This window comes from Globicephala melas, chromosome 16 (genome assembly GCF_963455315.2).
Source record: "Globicephala melas chromosome 16, mGloMel1.2, whole genome shotgun sequence".
NCBI classification, from domain to species: Eukaryota; Metazoa; Chordata; class Mammalia; order Artiodactyla; family Delphinidae; genus Globicephala; species Globicephala melas.
In genome coordinates, this window is record NC_083329.1 from 13,544,622 (window position 1) to 13,560,800 (window position 16,179).

At 37.0% G+C, this 16,179-nt stretch overlaps 1 protein-coding gene across 8 annotated transcripts in view; it reads left to right on the top strand.

The window, feature by feature from the left end:
- SHTN1 (shootin 1) overlaps nt 1–16,179 on the top strand; it is a 104,281-nt gene that overhangs the window by 40,322 nt on the left and 47,780 nt on the right. For all 8 annotated transcript variants that reach the window (XM_060286354.2, XM_070043902.1, XM_030839381.3 and 5 more), the window contains 3 exons: nt 265–362; nt 2,334–2,415; nt 5,952–6,046. In XM_060286354.2, coding sequence (XP_060142337.1) covers nt 265–362; nt 2,334–2,415; nt 5,952–6,046 — 275 coding nt within the window. The remainder of the gene's footprint in view (nt 1–264; nt 363–2,333; nt 2,416–5,951; nt 6,047–16,179) is intronic.

The following is a 16,179-nucleotide window of genomic DNA, read 5'->3' on the forward strand; positions in this document are numbered from 1 at the left end:
TATTGCAGAGAAAACATGATCTAGTATATTTAACATAGTGAGCGTGCCTGATACAAAATTTTAGAAACATAGCTATATTTGGCGGGGTGGGGGGGAGAAGTGATATTTCCATTGTCTTTTGCTACTTCATTTTCCTTTTAATTGTGGAATAACTTTGACCATAAGCTGCACATGGATTGGCATTTTCAATTCTTCTGACAAGATTGGTTTCTTCTTTTAAAAATAAGGCTTTTTTTTTTCTTATTTTTTTCTTTAAAAATGCAGAACTTCGAGATCAAATTGTATCTGTTCAGGAGGAAAAGAAGATATTAGCCATTGAACTGGAAAATCTCAAGAGCAAACTTGTAGAAGTAATTGAAGAAGTATGTATCTTAGGCCCGAAAGGCAAGACCTTTAGTCTTTTAAGGTGTTTGGGGACAGGCTAAGTCAAAAACTTGCTGTTGGAAGCTAATTTCTGACATGAGAACCATGTACCAATTTTAATCTTCTCTTGTCCCCACTATTTCAGACATACAAAAAGGTATAGAAAATAAGATCATGAACATTCATGTACCCACTGTCTAGCTCAAGAAATAAAATAGTAAAATAGCATTGAAGTGTTTCCTATTGTCCCGTGTGTTTCACTGTGAGGCAGATTTGTGACAGTGATATCTGCATTTAAGTCATACACTTTGTTGCTGCTGGTGAAGAATGATTTTGCTTCTCTGATGGAGGGCTGACTCAGCTGGGAAAGGCTATGCCCCTCTGTACCTCCAACACAGGCATATATGATAGATGGTAGAATGGGTTCAAGTGGGTATTTGGAGAATCTTTTTATTTTTCCTTTTGAATTGTCTTTAAGAGCAGGAGCACATAATTAGCCTTCTTTGCATGAGGCTTCAAGGATCTGCCTTTGCAGTCTCGGTTTAACTTGTATCAGTGGTTCTCAGAGTCTGTAGCCCAAGGCTTCCCAACTGATGTGTATAGCACCTTGATATCCTTCAAATGGCTTACAGGTATGCCAGGGTATTGACCCCTTCAGTGAGCAGCCTCTTTCAGTTACCCCAGTTCCCATACACATATTCTTAAGGGCCATAATGTGAAAAACGTTGGAAAGCAGTGACCACCAACCTCCCATCCCCAGTTGCTTTCACTTATTGTGGCAGTAGGTGTGAGTGGGAAGAAGGATGATGACATTCTAGAAGCGTTGAACTGTATACTGGTTACTAATTTAAACCAAAAACAACAATATAGCTTATACTAAAGGAAACCAGTTCACAGACCATATGGAAGTGCTGATGGATTCAGGGTCCCTTTCAGGGACCATTACCTTAGCTTGTTTCTTGAGTATAACCATAGGAGAGAAAGAAAGACATTTTGATGCATTCCAATCCTCAATTATAATTATTTATTGATGATTCTCTCCCCTCCCACTTAGAGGTGTTATTGGAAGCCATTTCAGAAGTCATTTTTATTATGACTATTTCAGACATCTGAAAAGTGTAAAAAAAATAACGAACCTCCATATGCCTACTATGTAGTTTAATACATAAAACATTAGCATAGTATTGAAACCCGTGTGTATCTCTCCCTAACTGCATTCTCCTCACTCCCTGCAGTTTCCTTAAACAACCATTATTCTGAACTTGTTTTTTATCATTTCAATGCATATATTTACATTTTCACTACAATACCTAGTATTTTGAGTGTTTTAAACTATATAAACCTGCTTTTTTAATTCAACATAATGCTTTTGAGATTTATCCTCTTGGTACATGTAACTTTACATTCTTTTTTTTAAAACTATACTATGATATTCTCTTTTCCTATTGATAGATGCCAAAAATTAGTTCAGAAATTTAAGTTTTGTGTGGGGGGAGATTTTCATATGTATTTTGTTTAAGCCAAAAGTCAAAGTTCAAAGTCTTTTTTATTTTAAAAATTTATGTATGTTTTTACTTAAGCCAAATGTCATCAGAGTTTAAAATGAATACCAAAATTGAATATTGGCTTTCTGATTAAATGATTCAAGTATTTTCCAGGTGCAGTCTAATTGGATTTTTGCATTAAAAATGTCAATCATTTACACTGGACGGCTAGAACACTGCCATATTTAGGGACCAATGCCAGTACTATTTGGAATATGTAAAGAAGTTCCAGATGTACATCCTAAATTAAATAGTTACTTTGAGGCTTTAAAAACATTTTAATAGAAGCCTAGCACAGTGAAGCCAATTACTGCTTTAATGTAACATCGTTTTGAAAGTTGAATAGCAATTTAAGTATCACACATCATCATATATCATGTTTTACAATTTTGGATGTTTTCTCCCCTCAAAATATCACATTTTTAGGTAAATAAAGTTAAACAAGAAAAAGATGTTTTAAATTCGGAAGTTCTTGAACAGAGAAAAGTCTTAGAAAAATGCAATAGAGGTATGTATTTCCAGTCTTTTCCCTCAAATATATATGTAATTTATTTTGTTTATATATATTTTGTGTTGTTTTATACTGGTGTCTAAAGATTCTTGTAGCAAAAATCTTCTATATTGTGTTTTCCTAACTTCTAGCAATGAGTCTCTCTCATTCCTGCTCTTTTTCCACCTACCTGAGAGTCTGGGGACATTTAAAAGTGCTTTTGCTTGAGGAATTCATGACCCACTCATTTTGAAACTTCAAACCTAAATACTCTTTTGTCCTACATATATCTTGGGACCATGACCATATTGGCTATCCCCTCAGTGTTTATATATCTGGTAGGTTAATTGGTAAACTTCTCCTCGATCCAGAAGAGATTAGGATATCTACATAAATACATGCAACATTATATGAAAAACTTTTAAATTAAGAGGATATGGAAAATGGGACAAAGGAAAAGTGAGAATATATGTTAATGTACAAAGTGCTTATTACTTACTCTGAGTTCTTGCACATTTCCTGCCTGTGTGCCTGAAGTCTGGCTCTGAGCTGTCTAGGAGCCAGAGTGATGAGAGATTCATGATCATTTTTATGAATCATATAAAAATTTACCTGTTGGTCAGGAGAAGCAGACCTGGTCTCATGGTGAGAAGGAACTTTCTCCAGAGGCTACTTCTAGAGAAAATTCTGTGTAATTTGATTCCATCATACTTGTCATAAAACACAGCATCAAGTCTCATGGGACCACTTCTTATGTCCCCTGGTTTAGGGCAAAGGAGCAAAGTGCAGTTCTGCAAACATAATTCTTAAGGGAGGGGACTTACTATGATTTTTTGTTCTCCTTTTTTCCCTCAGCCACTGTCTTTCCTAGTTCAGAAGCTACAACACTAAAAGGAAACCTTTCAGACCCAGGGCCTTCCCTATTGTTATTGGTGGTAGTTCTCCATCTTTGTGTCATTCATGAATTGAGATTTTTTTTTTTAGTAAATAAAGGACCTTGTAGCTAAGTGTGGGAGATGCACTAGCTTGTAACATTTCCTCTGCCTTTTATGCATTTAAGAAGATAGAAATGGTGTAGAAGAATTTTCAGTCGTGATGCACTGTGCTAGAAACAGAGGGCTCTGCAGAGGTTAATATCATGGACCTTGCCTTCAGGGAGACCCTTATCTAGGCAGAGAGAGATTATATAAATAAATACATGACTAGGACCAACCGAATTTCTTTCAGAATCCAAGAGGGCCAGGTCATGTGAAAATTCACTTTTTATTATAGTGTTCTGGACATAGAATAGAAAGTTAATTATCTTGCCCAGGGCTTCAGATAGTCATAATCTTCTTTGTTTTCTTTGTGAAATTTCTTTTTTTTTTAAACAGGTTTGAAAATCGTTTAGCTCTCAGGGACCTGTAATTCACATCACAAACCACCACTTCATTGCTTTACTTGAGTAAGACTGTTAGTCTTTCTTCTGAGGAGGCGTAGATTGACCGAGTACAGAGTTTGAAATTCTATGTCATTACGCAGCAAACCAGTCCTTAATCAGTTAGGACTGAAGTGCCCTGGAGGAACAGTTTGTGAAAGCTGCCATTAAGAGAGCCTTTTTAAAGGTTTTTATTGACATGACTCAGCTCAGGATTGAAAGTGCCTTGCTGGAAGCCAGTGGAGAGGCTAGTGTGCTGTCCACCTATGTGGTTCCTAGTTGGTAATGGCGTCATCACTCCCTCTGTCCCGTCTACATCATTATTTAACAGAATAGGTCACAGAATATCAAAAAGTAGGAAAGAATTCATGTTGCTCCTATTTGACAGTATCGTCCCTTTGAAGATTTCTGTCCACAGTGATTCTTTCATTCAAAGCTCTGACTCTGGGCCCATATGGATCTAAGGCTGTTTCTCTTCTTTATAAATATGGAGAACACTTTGAAATAACTTACATATGTACATTTTTTCTTTTTATTCAAGTAACATATTTTTTGGTGGAAAGTATAGATTTATATGGGAAAAGTAAAAAAAACTAAAACTCAACCCTTACAGTCCAGAGATAAGCACTATTAACATTTTAGTGTTTATTCTTCCAGGAGAGGAAAGGGGGGGAGGGGCAATTTATGGGTAGGGGACTAAGAGGTACAAACTATTATGTATAAAATAAGCTACAAGGGTATATTATACAACACCGGAAATGTAGTCAATATTTTATAATAACTATAAATGGAGCATAACCTTTAAAAATTGTGAATCACTGTATTGTACACCTATAACATATGATATTGTGCATCAACTATATTTCAATCAAAAAACCTATATATGCACATTGAGTTGTTTATTAAATATGTTTATAACGTATATGGAGTATAAATAAAATACCAACAAAAGAAATATCTTTTTTGCCCATCAGTGCTTTACAAGCCCCTGAACATCAGTCTCTACTTGTGTTCCTTCCTTGGACTTTTATCATTGCTTTTATTTATAGTTTTGTCATATATATATATATCCCTAAACAGCATATTGTTTAATTTTGCATGTTTTTGAACTTTATATAAATGATATAATTTTGCATATGTCCTTCTGCTGCTTTTTGTGTTTGTCCGGTTCATCATGTTGAAGGGTATTGCTGTGGTATGTTTATTTTCACTGCTGTATAATATTTCATTCAGTGTCTATACCAAAATTCATTTATCCAGTATCCATTTGGTGAATGTTTGAGTTTTTTCCAGTTTTTTTGCTATTCCAAGTCATGCTGTTATGAAAATTCTTATACATGTCTTCTGGTGCACATATCCAAGAGTTTCACTAAGATATATGCCAAAGGTAAAATTTTATCTTCAATTTCACTACATAATGCCAAATTATTTTTAAAGTAGATCTATAAGTTTATACTCCTGTTAACAGTGTATTTGTTTCCATTGTTCTGTATTCTCTCCCAGCTTGATATAGCTATACTTTTAAATTTTTGCCAGTTGCCTCTTTGGTGAGTATAAAAAGGTAGCTATGGTTTTACTTTCCTTTTCCTTGGTTACTAATGAAGATGGTAATTGGCCTTTCACATGTTTCCTCTTCAGTGGAATCCTTGTTGACGTGTTTTGTATGTGGCTTTTAAAAAACAAAAATGAACTCATTTTAAAAATATATCATGAATGTCTTTCCATTCAGTAAATATGCCTCTACAATGTAATTTTGATGGCAGAATATTTCTTGTACACAGCATACTTAACTGATCCTTCAGTGTTAGACCATCTAGATTATTTCACTGTTTTCAGCAATGATGCACAGAGCACCCTTGCGATTAAATCTCTGTATATGTTCATGATTTATTCTTTTAGAAGAATAAATACATTCCTAAAAGTGGAATTGTTGAGTCAAAGGGTATGAATAGTTTTAGATTTTAGATTCATATTGCCAAGTTGCCTTCTAAAAAGGTCTTACCAATTTATACTCCAACCAGCAATGAATGTGGGTGCTTATATGCCTGAATAAGGAATCTTTCGTCACCATTTTTCATCCGTATTCTTGATAATCTGTGTGGCGTATTGTCCATTTTCTTTTCCTTGTCTTCTCAAGTGTCCATGCTAGCAGTAGAAGAGTATGAGGAAATGCAAGTGAACTTGGAACTGGAGAAGGACCTTCGAAAGAAAGCAGAGTCGTTTGCACAAGAGGTAAATATCTTGCAGAGACTTCGTATTTTATTTTTATATTTTAAAGAACTTTGCAGATGACATATAAAAATATTTTTTGAGGTTGAATAAGCAGTCACTTTGAATTACGGATCACCTGATTTAGGGAGCTATGGAATAGTATCAAATTCATTGAACTTGGTGTCGGAAGATCTGGGTTTAAATTTTGGCCATGTCATTCAGTTAGTAGCTGTATGTTACTAGCAGTTATTAGCAGTTCCTTAGCCTCTTTGGGCTTCACTTTCACCATCTATAAAATGGGTGATGTTACTAACCTAACCAAGTGGATTTTAAAATCAAATGGCACAATTTTTCAAAAGAATTTTGTAAACTATAAAATGCTATGTCGGGGAAAGAAATTATATTTAGGGATACCCATCCCATAACTTGTGAGGGAAAGTCCAGCTTGAGTACAGGATTTTTGCATGTTTCCAGTAGCCTCAAGACCTCAAGAATCTAGGTTACATCTCAGTATACCATCTGAAATAACAATATCATGGTATTAGTATTTCTCTTCAGCTGCTATTCAGTGCTCTCATTATGTGAGTTGATGCTTCCGCTTGCTGTGGAACATTGTCATGTTACACATCCATTATCTGAGCCTTTCACCAGAGTAATGACTTGCCTCTCATGTTAGAGATAAGCTTTGAGCTTCTCATGTTCTGGCCTTAACTTTGTTGCCATGTGGTTATTGGGTATTCCATGGCTCTGGGACTGGTTTCCAGGGAAATGATGAGGCACCAGTTGGCTGAACTGTAACAGCTCATGATATGGAGCTGATCTGCATGAGATTTCCATCATGTGTAAATATTTTGAATCTGTGTGCATACTGTAGGTTCAAGGAAAGTAGCTAAGGAAATATAAAACATTCTTAGGTGGACGTATCCAAGGTGTAGAAGGAAGACAAAGCATGGGGTTATGGGAATGACATTTGAAGATCAGATTATGGTTTTGTGCAGGAGTTTTTCTGTGCTTGAATGTAGCTGTGCTAGCAATGAACTATACAAAAGATTTAGTCTGAGAAGATCTGATTTCAAATACTGATTCATTTTACTCAGAGAGTTTAATGAAAGGTAAGTATTGTTCTCTTATTTCCTGGAAGGAAGAAAAAAAAATTGAAGTGTGTTAGAGCCCTTTGGAAAAAGCTGCAGCATACATAAATAATGGAACTTGGGCTTCCCTGGTGGCGCGGTGGTTGAGAGTCCGCCTGCCGATGCAGGGGACACGGGTTCGTGCCCCGGTCCGGGAAGATCCCACGTGCCGCGGAGCGGCTGGGCCCGTGAGCCATGGCCGCCGAGCCTGCGCGTCCAGAGCCTGTGCTCCGCAACGGGAGAGGCCACAACAGTGAGAGGCCCGCGTACAGCAAAAAAAAAAAAAAAAAAAAGGAACTAAATAAATGGTTGAGGGGAGGGAGAGTAGAGATAATGTGAAGATGCCTCCATTGCAAAACTGAAAACGTTGGCTGATTTTGACCTGAATGCTAGGGTCTTATTTTGAGAGACATTTTCAGTTTTCCATTTCTTGTTTGTAGAATGATGTTAGAATACAAAGCAGCTCAAAGGAAAACTTGAAGGCCATGCAGTAGCAGAGAGGATAGATGGAAGAAGTAAGATTCCTTTAAGAATGAATGATTCAGGGCTTCCCTGGTGGCGCAGTGGTTGAGAGTCCGCCTGCTGATGCAGGGGACACGGGTTCATGCCCCGGTCCGGGAAGATCCCACATGCCGCGGAGCGGCTGGGCCCGTGAGCCATGGCCGCTGAGCCTGCACGTCCAGAGCCTGTGTTCCGCAACGGGAGAGGCCACAACAGTGAGAGGCCCGCGTACCACAGAAAAAAAAAAAGAATAAATGATTCAGTCTGCCATCCACTTGGTAGTGATTGGTGGAAACAATAGTACTGACATGTTAACCCAGAATGAGGAGAGAGAAGTTTGAGGAGGGAAAGCAAGAGCGGTGGCACTTACATTACTGGTAGCATAAGTATTTGCAACAGTGCTCAATGATTGTACAATGTCTAGGTTTGATCTACACAGTAGTGAGAAGAAAAGATAAAGCTAGATTAGAACTAGTATATCTTCCCTTTTCACGGTTTACAAATTCTCAGGTTTTCAACAGATAACTACACGACTTAGCTTAACCAGAGAAGTACCACTTTTGCATTCTGTTCTTTAGTGCATTCAGCAAACATCTGGTAAGCCAGACAGTGTGTAGATAGTGGGAATATAATGATGAAGAAAGCAAATATGATCCTTGCTGTGTTGGAGTGTACAGTATAGAGCTGTAGAAATCAGTTTTTTTTTCCTATTTTCATTTTGCCAAACTTTGAGTATTTGACAGTGCTTTTCTTTTTTTTTAAATTTTTAAATTTTATTTATTTTTTTTATACAGCAGGTTCTTATTAGTCATCAGTTTTATACACATAAGTGTGTACATGTCAATCCCAATCTCCCAGTTCATCCCACCACCACCCCCTCCCTCCCAGCGCTTTCCCCCCTTAGTGTCCATACATTTGTTCTGTACATCTGTGTCTCAGCTTCTTCCCTGCAAACCAGTTCATCTGTACCATTTTTCTAGGTTCCACATACATGCGTTAATATACGATATTTGTTTTTCTCTTTCTGACTTACTTCATTCTGTATGACAGTCTCTAGACACATCCATCTCAACAAATGACCCAATTTTGTTCCTTTTTATGGCTGAGTAATATTCCATTGTATATATGTACCACATCTTCTTTATCCACTCCTCTGTTGATGGGCATTTAGGTTGCTTCCATGACCTGGCTATTGTAAATAGTGCTGCAGTGAACATTTGGGTGCATGTGTCTTTTTGAATTACGGTTTTCTCAGGGTATATGCCCAGTAGTGGGATTGCTGGATCATATGGTAATTCTATTTTTAGTTTTTTAAGGAACCTACATACTGTTCTCATAGTGGCTGTATCAATTTACATTCCCACCAACAGTGCAGGAGGGTTCCCTTTTCTCCACACACTCTCCAGCATTTGTTGTTTGTAGATTTTCTGATGATGCCCATTCTAACTGGTGTGAGGTGATACCTCATTGTAGTTTTGATTTGCATTTCTCTAATAATTAGTGGTGTTGAGCAGCTTTTCATGTGCTTCTTGGCCATCTGTATGTCTTCTTTGGAGAAATGTCTATTTAGGTCTTCTGCCCATTCTTGGATTGGGTTGTTTGTTTTTTTAATATTGAGCTGCATGAGCTATTTATATATTTTGGAGATTAATCCTTTGTCTGTTGATTCATTTGCAAATATTTTCTCCCATTCTGAGGGTTGTCTTTTCATCTTCTTTATGGTTTCCTTTGCTGTGCAAAAGTTTTGAAGTTTCATTAGGTCCCATTTGTTTATTTTTGTTTTTATTTCCATTACTCTAGGAGGTGGGTCAAAAAAGATCTTGCTGTGATTTATGGCAAAGAGTGTTCTTCCAATGTTTTCCTCTAAGAGTTTTATAGTGTCTGGTCTTACAGTTAGGTCTTTAATCCATTTTGAGTTTATTTTTGTGTATAGTGTTAGGGAGTGTCCTACTTTCATTCTTTTACATGTAGCTGTCCAGTTTTCCCAGCACCACTTATTGAAGAGACTGTCTTTTCTCCATTGTCTATCCTTGCCTCCTTTGTCATAGATCAGTTGACCATAGGTGCGTGGGTTTATCTCTGGGCTTTCTATCTTGTTCCATTGATCTATATTTCTGTTTTTGTGCCAGTACCATACTGTCTTGATTACTGTAGCTTTGTAGTATAATCTGAAGTCAGGGAGTCTGATTCCTCCAGCTCCATTTTTTTCCCTCAAGACTGCTTTGGCTATTCGGGGTCTTTTGTGTCTCCATGCAACTTTTAAGATTTTTTGTTCTAGTTCCATAAAAAATGCCACTGGTAATTTGATAGGGATTGCATTGAATCTGTAGATTGCTTTGGGTAGTATAGTCATTTTCATAATATTGATTCTTCCAGCCCAAGAACATGGTAGATCTCTCCATCTGTTTGTACCATCTTTAATTTCTTTCATCAGTGTCTTACAGTTTTCTGCATATAGGTCTTTTGTCTCCCTAGGTAGGTTTATTCCTAGGTATTTTATTCTTTTTGTTGCAGTGGTAAATGGGAGTGTTTCCTTAATTTCTCTTTCAGATTTTTCATCATTAGTGTATAGGAACGCAAGAGATTTCTGTGCATTAATTTTGTATCCTGCAACTTTACCAAATTCACTGATTAGCTCTTGTAGTTTTCTGGTGGCCTGTTTAGGATTCTCTATGTATAGCATCATGTCATTTGCAAACAGTGACAGTTTTACTTCTTCTTTTCCAATGTGTATTCCTTTTCTTTCTTTTTCTTCTCTGATTACCGTGGCTAGGACTTCCAAAGCTATGATGAATAATAGTGGTGAGAATGGACATCCTTGTCTCATTCCTGATCTTAGAGGAAATGCTTTCAGTTTTTCACCATTGAGAATGATGTTTGCTGTGCGTTTGTCGTATATGACCTTTATTATGTTGAGGTAGGTTCCCTCTATGCCCACTTTCTGGAGAGTTTTTATCATAAATGGGCGTTGAATTTTGTCAAAAACTTTTTCTGCATCTATTGAGATGATCATATGGTTTTTATTTTTCAGTTTGTTAATATGGTGTATCACATTGATTGATTTGCATATATTGAAGAATCCTTGCATCCCGGGGATAAATCCCACTTGATCATGGTGTATGATCCTTTTAATGTGTTGTTGGATTCTGTTTGCTAGTATTTTGTTGAGGATTTTTGCATCTATATTCATGAGTGTTATTGGTCTTTAATTTTCTTTTTTTGTAGTATTTCTGTCTAGTTTTGGTATCAGGATGATGACTCATAGAATGTGTTTGGGAGCGTTCCTTCCTCTGCAATTTTTTTTTTTTTTTTTTTTTTTTTGCGGTACGTGGGCCTCTCACTGTCGTGGCCTCTCCCATTGCGGAGCACAGGCTCTGGACGCGCAGGCTCAGCGGCCATGGCTCACAGGCCCAGCCGCTCCACAGCACGTGGGATCTTCCCGGACCTGTGCACAAACCCGTATCCCCTGCATCGGCAGGCGGACTCTCAACCACTGCACCACCAGGGAAGCCCTCTCTGCAATTTTTTGTAAGAGTTTGAGAAAGGTGGGTGTTAGCTCTTCTCTAAATGTTTGATAGAATTCATCTGTGAAGCCATCTGGTCCTGGACTTTTGTTTGTTGCAAGATTTTTAATCACAGTTTCAATTTCATTACTTGTGATTGGTCTGTTCATATTTTCTGTTTCTTCCTGGTTCAGTCTTGGAAGGTTATACCTTTCTAAGAATTCGTCCATTTCTTCCAGGTTGTCCATTTTATTGGCATAGAGTTGCTTGTAGTAGTCTCTTAGGATGCTTTGCACATCTGCGGTGTCTGTTGTAACTTCTCCTTTTTCATTTCTAATTTTATTGATTTGAGTCCTCTTCCCTCTTTTTCTTGATGAGTCTGGCTAATGGGTTATCAATTTTGTTTATCTTTTCAAAGAACCAGCTTTTAGTTTTATTGATCTTTGCTATTGTTTTCTTTGTTTCTATTTCATTTATTTCTGCTCTGATCTTTATGATTTCTTTCCTTCTGCTAACTTTGGGTTTTGTTTGTTCTTCTTTCTCTAGTTCCTTTAGGTGTAAGGTTAGATTGTTTATTTGAGATTTTTGTTGTTTCTTGAGGTAGGCTTGTATAGCTATAAACTTCCCTCTTAGAACTGCTTTTGCTGCATCCCATAGGTTTTGGATCGTCGTGTTTTCATTGTCATTTGTGTCTAGGTACTTTTTGATTTCCTCTTTGATTTCTTCAGTGATCTCTTGGTTATTTAGTAACGTTTAGCCTCTATGTGTTTGTGTTTTTTACGTTTTTTTCCCTGTAATTCATATTTCTAATCTCATAGCGTTGTGGTCAGAAAATATGCTTGATATGATTTCAGTTTTCTTAAATTTACTGAGGCTTGATTTGTGACCCAAGATGTGATCTATCCTGGAGAATGTTCTATGTGCACTTGAGAAGAGAGTGTAATCTGTTGTTTTTGGATGGACTGTCCTATAAATATCAATGAAATCTATTTGGTCTGTTGTGTCATTTAAAGCTTCTGTTTCCTTATTTATTTTCATTTTGGATGATCTGTCCAATGATGTAAGTGAGGTGTTAAAAGTCCCCCACTATTGTGTTAACTGTCGATTTCCTCTTTTATAGCTGTTAGCAGTTGCCTTATGTATTGAGGTGCTCCTATGTTGGGTGCATCTATGTTTATAATTGTTATATCTTCTTCTTGGATTGATCCCTTGATCATTATGTAGTGTCCTTCCTTGTCTCTTGTAACATTCTTTATTTTAAAGTCTATTTTATCTGATATGAGTATTGCTACTCCAGCTTTCTTTTGATTTCTATTTGCATGGAATATCTTTTTCCATTCCCTCACTTTCAGTCTGTATGTGTCCCTAGGTCTGAAGTGGGTCTCTTGTAGACAGCATATAGATGGGTCTTGTTTTTGTATACATTCAGCAAACCTGTGTCTTTTGGTTGGAAAATTTAATCCATTCACGTTTAAGGTAATTATTTATATGTATGTTCCTATCACCATTTTCTTAATTGGTTTGGGTTTGTTTTTGTAGGTCCTTTTCTTCTCTTGTGTTTCCCACTTAGAGAAGTTCCTTTAGCATTTGTTGTAGAGCTGGTTTGGTGGTGCTGAATTCTCTTAGCGTTTGCTTGTCTGTAAAGCTTTTGATTTCTCCATTGAATCTGAATGAGATGCTTGCCAGGTAGAGTAATCTTGGTTGTAGTTTCTTCCCTTTCATCACTTTAAGTATATCATGCCAGTCCCTTCTGGCTTGTAGAGTTTCTGCTGAGAAATCAGCTGTTAACCTTATGGGAGTTCCCTTGTATGTTATTTGTCATTTTTCCCTTGCTGCTTTCAATAATTTTTCTTTGTCTTTAATTTTTGCTAATTTGATTACTATGTGTCTTGGCGTGTGTCTCCTTGGGTTTATCCTGTATGGGACTCGCTGAGCTTCCTGGACTTGAGTGGCTATTTCCTTTCCCAGGTTAGGGAAGTTTTCAACTATAATCTCTTCAAATATTTTCTCTGGTCCTTTCTCTCTCTCTCTTCTCCTTCTGGGACCCCTATAATGCGAATGGCGTTTAATGTTGTCCCGGCGGTCTCTTAGGCTGTCTTCATTTCTTCATTCTTTTTTCTTTATTCTGTTCTGCAGCAGTGAATTCCACCATTCTGTCTTCCAGGTCACTTATCCGTTCTTCTGCCTCAGTTATTCTGCTGTTGATTCCTTCTAGTGTAGTTTTCATTTCAGTTATTGTATTGCTCATCTCTGTTTGTTTGTTCTTTAATTCTAGGTCTTCATTAAACATTTCTGGTATCTTCTCGATCTTGCCTCCATTCTTTTTCCGAGGTCCTGGATCATCTTCACTATCATTATTCTGAATTCTTTTTCTGGAAGGTTGCCTATCTCTACTTCATTTAGTTGTTTTTCCGGGGTTTTATCTTGTTCCTTCATCTGGTACATAGCCCTCTGCCTTTTCATCTTGTCTGTGTTTCTGTGAATGTGGTTTTTGTTTCACAGGCTGCAGGATTGCAGTTCTTCTTGCTTCTGCTCAGAAATCAATTTTTGAAGTTAATTTAGTTTACCTTTTTAGTTACAAAAGGAAGATATATACCTTGTAAACATACAAACAATTCTCAAATGTGTAAATTAAAAATTGAACATTTCTTCCTTACTTCTGTTCACACTTGTCCAATTAAAAACCAAAACCAGTACTTCCCTGGTGGTGCAGTGGTTAAGAATCTGCCTGCCAATGCAGGGGACAGAGGTTTGAGCCCTGGTCTGGGAAGATCCCACATGCTGCGGAGCAACTAAGCCCGTGTGCCACAACTACTGAGCCCACGTGTCACAACTACTGAGCCCACGTGCCACAACTAACAAAGCCTCCATGCCTAGACCCCGTGTTCTGCAACAAGAAGCCTCCGCAATGAGAAGCCTGCGTACCACAACGAAGAGTAGCCCCCACTTGCCACAGCTGGAGAAAGCCCGCGGGCAGCAACCAAGACCCAACGCAGCCATAAATAAATGAATAAAAAAATAAAAAATAAACCCTGAAATCAAAAACATGATCCCTCCACAAGGAAGAAACAACGAGTTGTCTTCCTAGCTATGTTAAGTTTTTGTATTTCCTCAACATAATTTCAATTTTTGATGACTTCCCTGTACTTTTTGAGTATATAATTTTTTCTATTTAGTGTAGTTTTTCTTTTCTCTGTTTAATGGTGTGGATACCTTTTTCAACATGTAGTCCCAATATACTGTGAAACTATTATGTAATTCGTGTTGTTTTCAGACAACTCAGATGATGATATTTTAATGTCATTTTGGAAAAAATGAATTATATATTAATAACACAGCATTTTCTTCTCATTCTTTGAAAAGATTTAGGAGAATTTCTCTGAAATTCTGATACCAATGATGTTATTTGTCTGGTAAGGGACCAACTTAATAACTCTAACCAACAAGTTCTTACCGTAGCTAAAAACCAAATTCATTAGTGTTTGGTAACTGAATTTTCTTTAAATACATCTTAGAAAAAGCATTATTTAGTGTTTTATTTTAGTATCTTAAAGTCTATAAAAGGTAGTCTAATGACTAATATTTTTCAAGTTACCATTATTATTGAAAGGAATTTCTTTTCTGTATGTTCTTTTCATCTTATATTGTAATTTAGGTATTGTTACAGGGTTTTGCAAAAGAAATTCATGTTGTTAGCATCCCTAAGACATATCTTTATTCTTTTCTCTCCAGAATAATAGAGTTAAGATAATTTATAATCATGTAAAGTTAAGCAAGTTTTCCTAGTGTTACACAGAAAAGGAGATCTGTCCCTTTTCCCAAGAGAGAACCAGAGTACAGAGAAGCAGTGCAGGGAGAGTAATAAAGCACCCTTGGCATTGATGGTCACCTGTGCCCTGCATTGTCTTAGTGCTGAGCTCCCACCTCTGTCCTGGTCAACCTTGCTGACCGCTTCCTCTCTGTTTGCTCCTGGCCTCTGAGCTCTCTTGGCAAAAGGCCTCACTTGTTGGGAAGCCAGAGAATGTCACTTACGTCAGCTGCTTTTTGCTGGCCTTTCATGTTGACTCTGAGATATTTTCTAAGATACCAGCAAGGGACCCCAACCAGTTAAGTTTTAAGAGGGAAAAATGTATTAAAAATAATTTTTTTAAATAATAGTAACCTGAAATAAGTCATTTCAATTAAACCACTGATCTCAAGTTTAAGATACTATGATGTAATACTGATTACTCTTCCCTAGCGTGTGGACACCTCCCGTCTCACTTTTCTCCAGCCTGGCACTTGTGCGCGCGCACACATTCATTCATGCTCTATCTATACCTGTTCTTACAGAGAAATGAGGTGTTAGATGGAGGAAGAATGTAAATTTCACTTGAAAATGTTGTTGCTCTACTGTAAGAGAAGCCTGATATCAGAATTTGAAAAACATTTCATGCTTGGAATCACCCATTGGCTGACTTGTGTAGGGTATTAAGGAAAAGAAATAATGGGTGAATAGAAAATAATTTTGCCTTCAATCATGTAAAGTTGTCGAGATTAAGTTAATAATATATGTAAATTGTTTTATAAAATGCTCAGTAAATATTAATATACCTTTTTCCTTCTCCTCTTTACCCTCTTACTGTTAACTACTTTCGTCACTGGGGAAAGACTAATTTAAGACAGAATCTTAGGTCTAGTAGATAGCAGAGGATGGAGATTAGCCAGATGGTTGAGAGCGTGGGCTTATAAATCAGACAGATCTGGGTTTAAATCCTGATTTTGCTACTCACTTGTGTCTTTGAGAAAGCTGCTTAACCCCTCGGGGCCTCAGTTACCTTATTAGTAAAAGTGGGGTAATAATAGTGTCTACTGACAGTGGTGTTCTAAGGATTAGATGATAAAATGTATGTAAAATGATTGTCACTGTATCTATCCCATAGTGTTTAGTACATTTTAGCTTTTCATTGCAGATACGTTCGATTCATAGGATTGATGTAAGGATTAAAATAATGTGTATAAAATATTTAGTAGAATACTT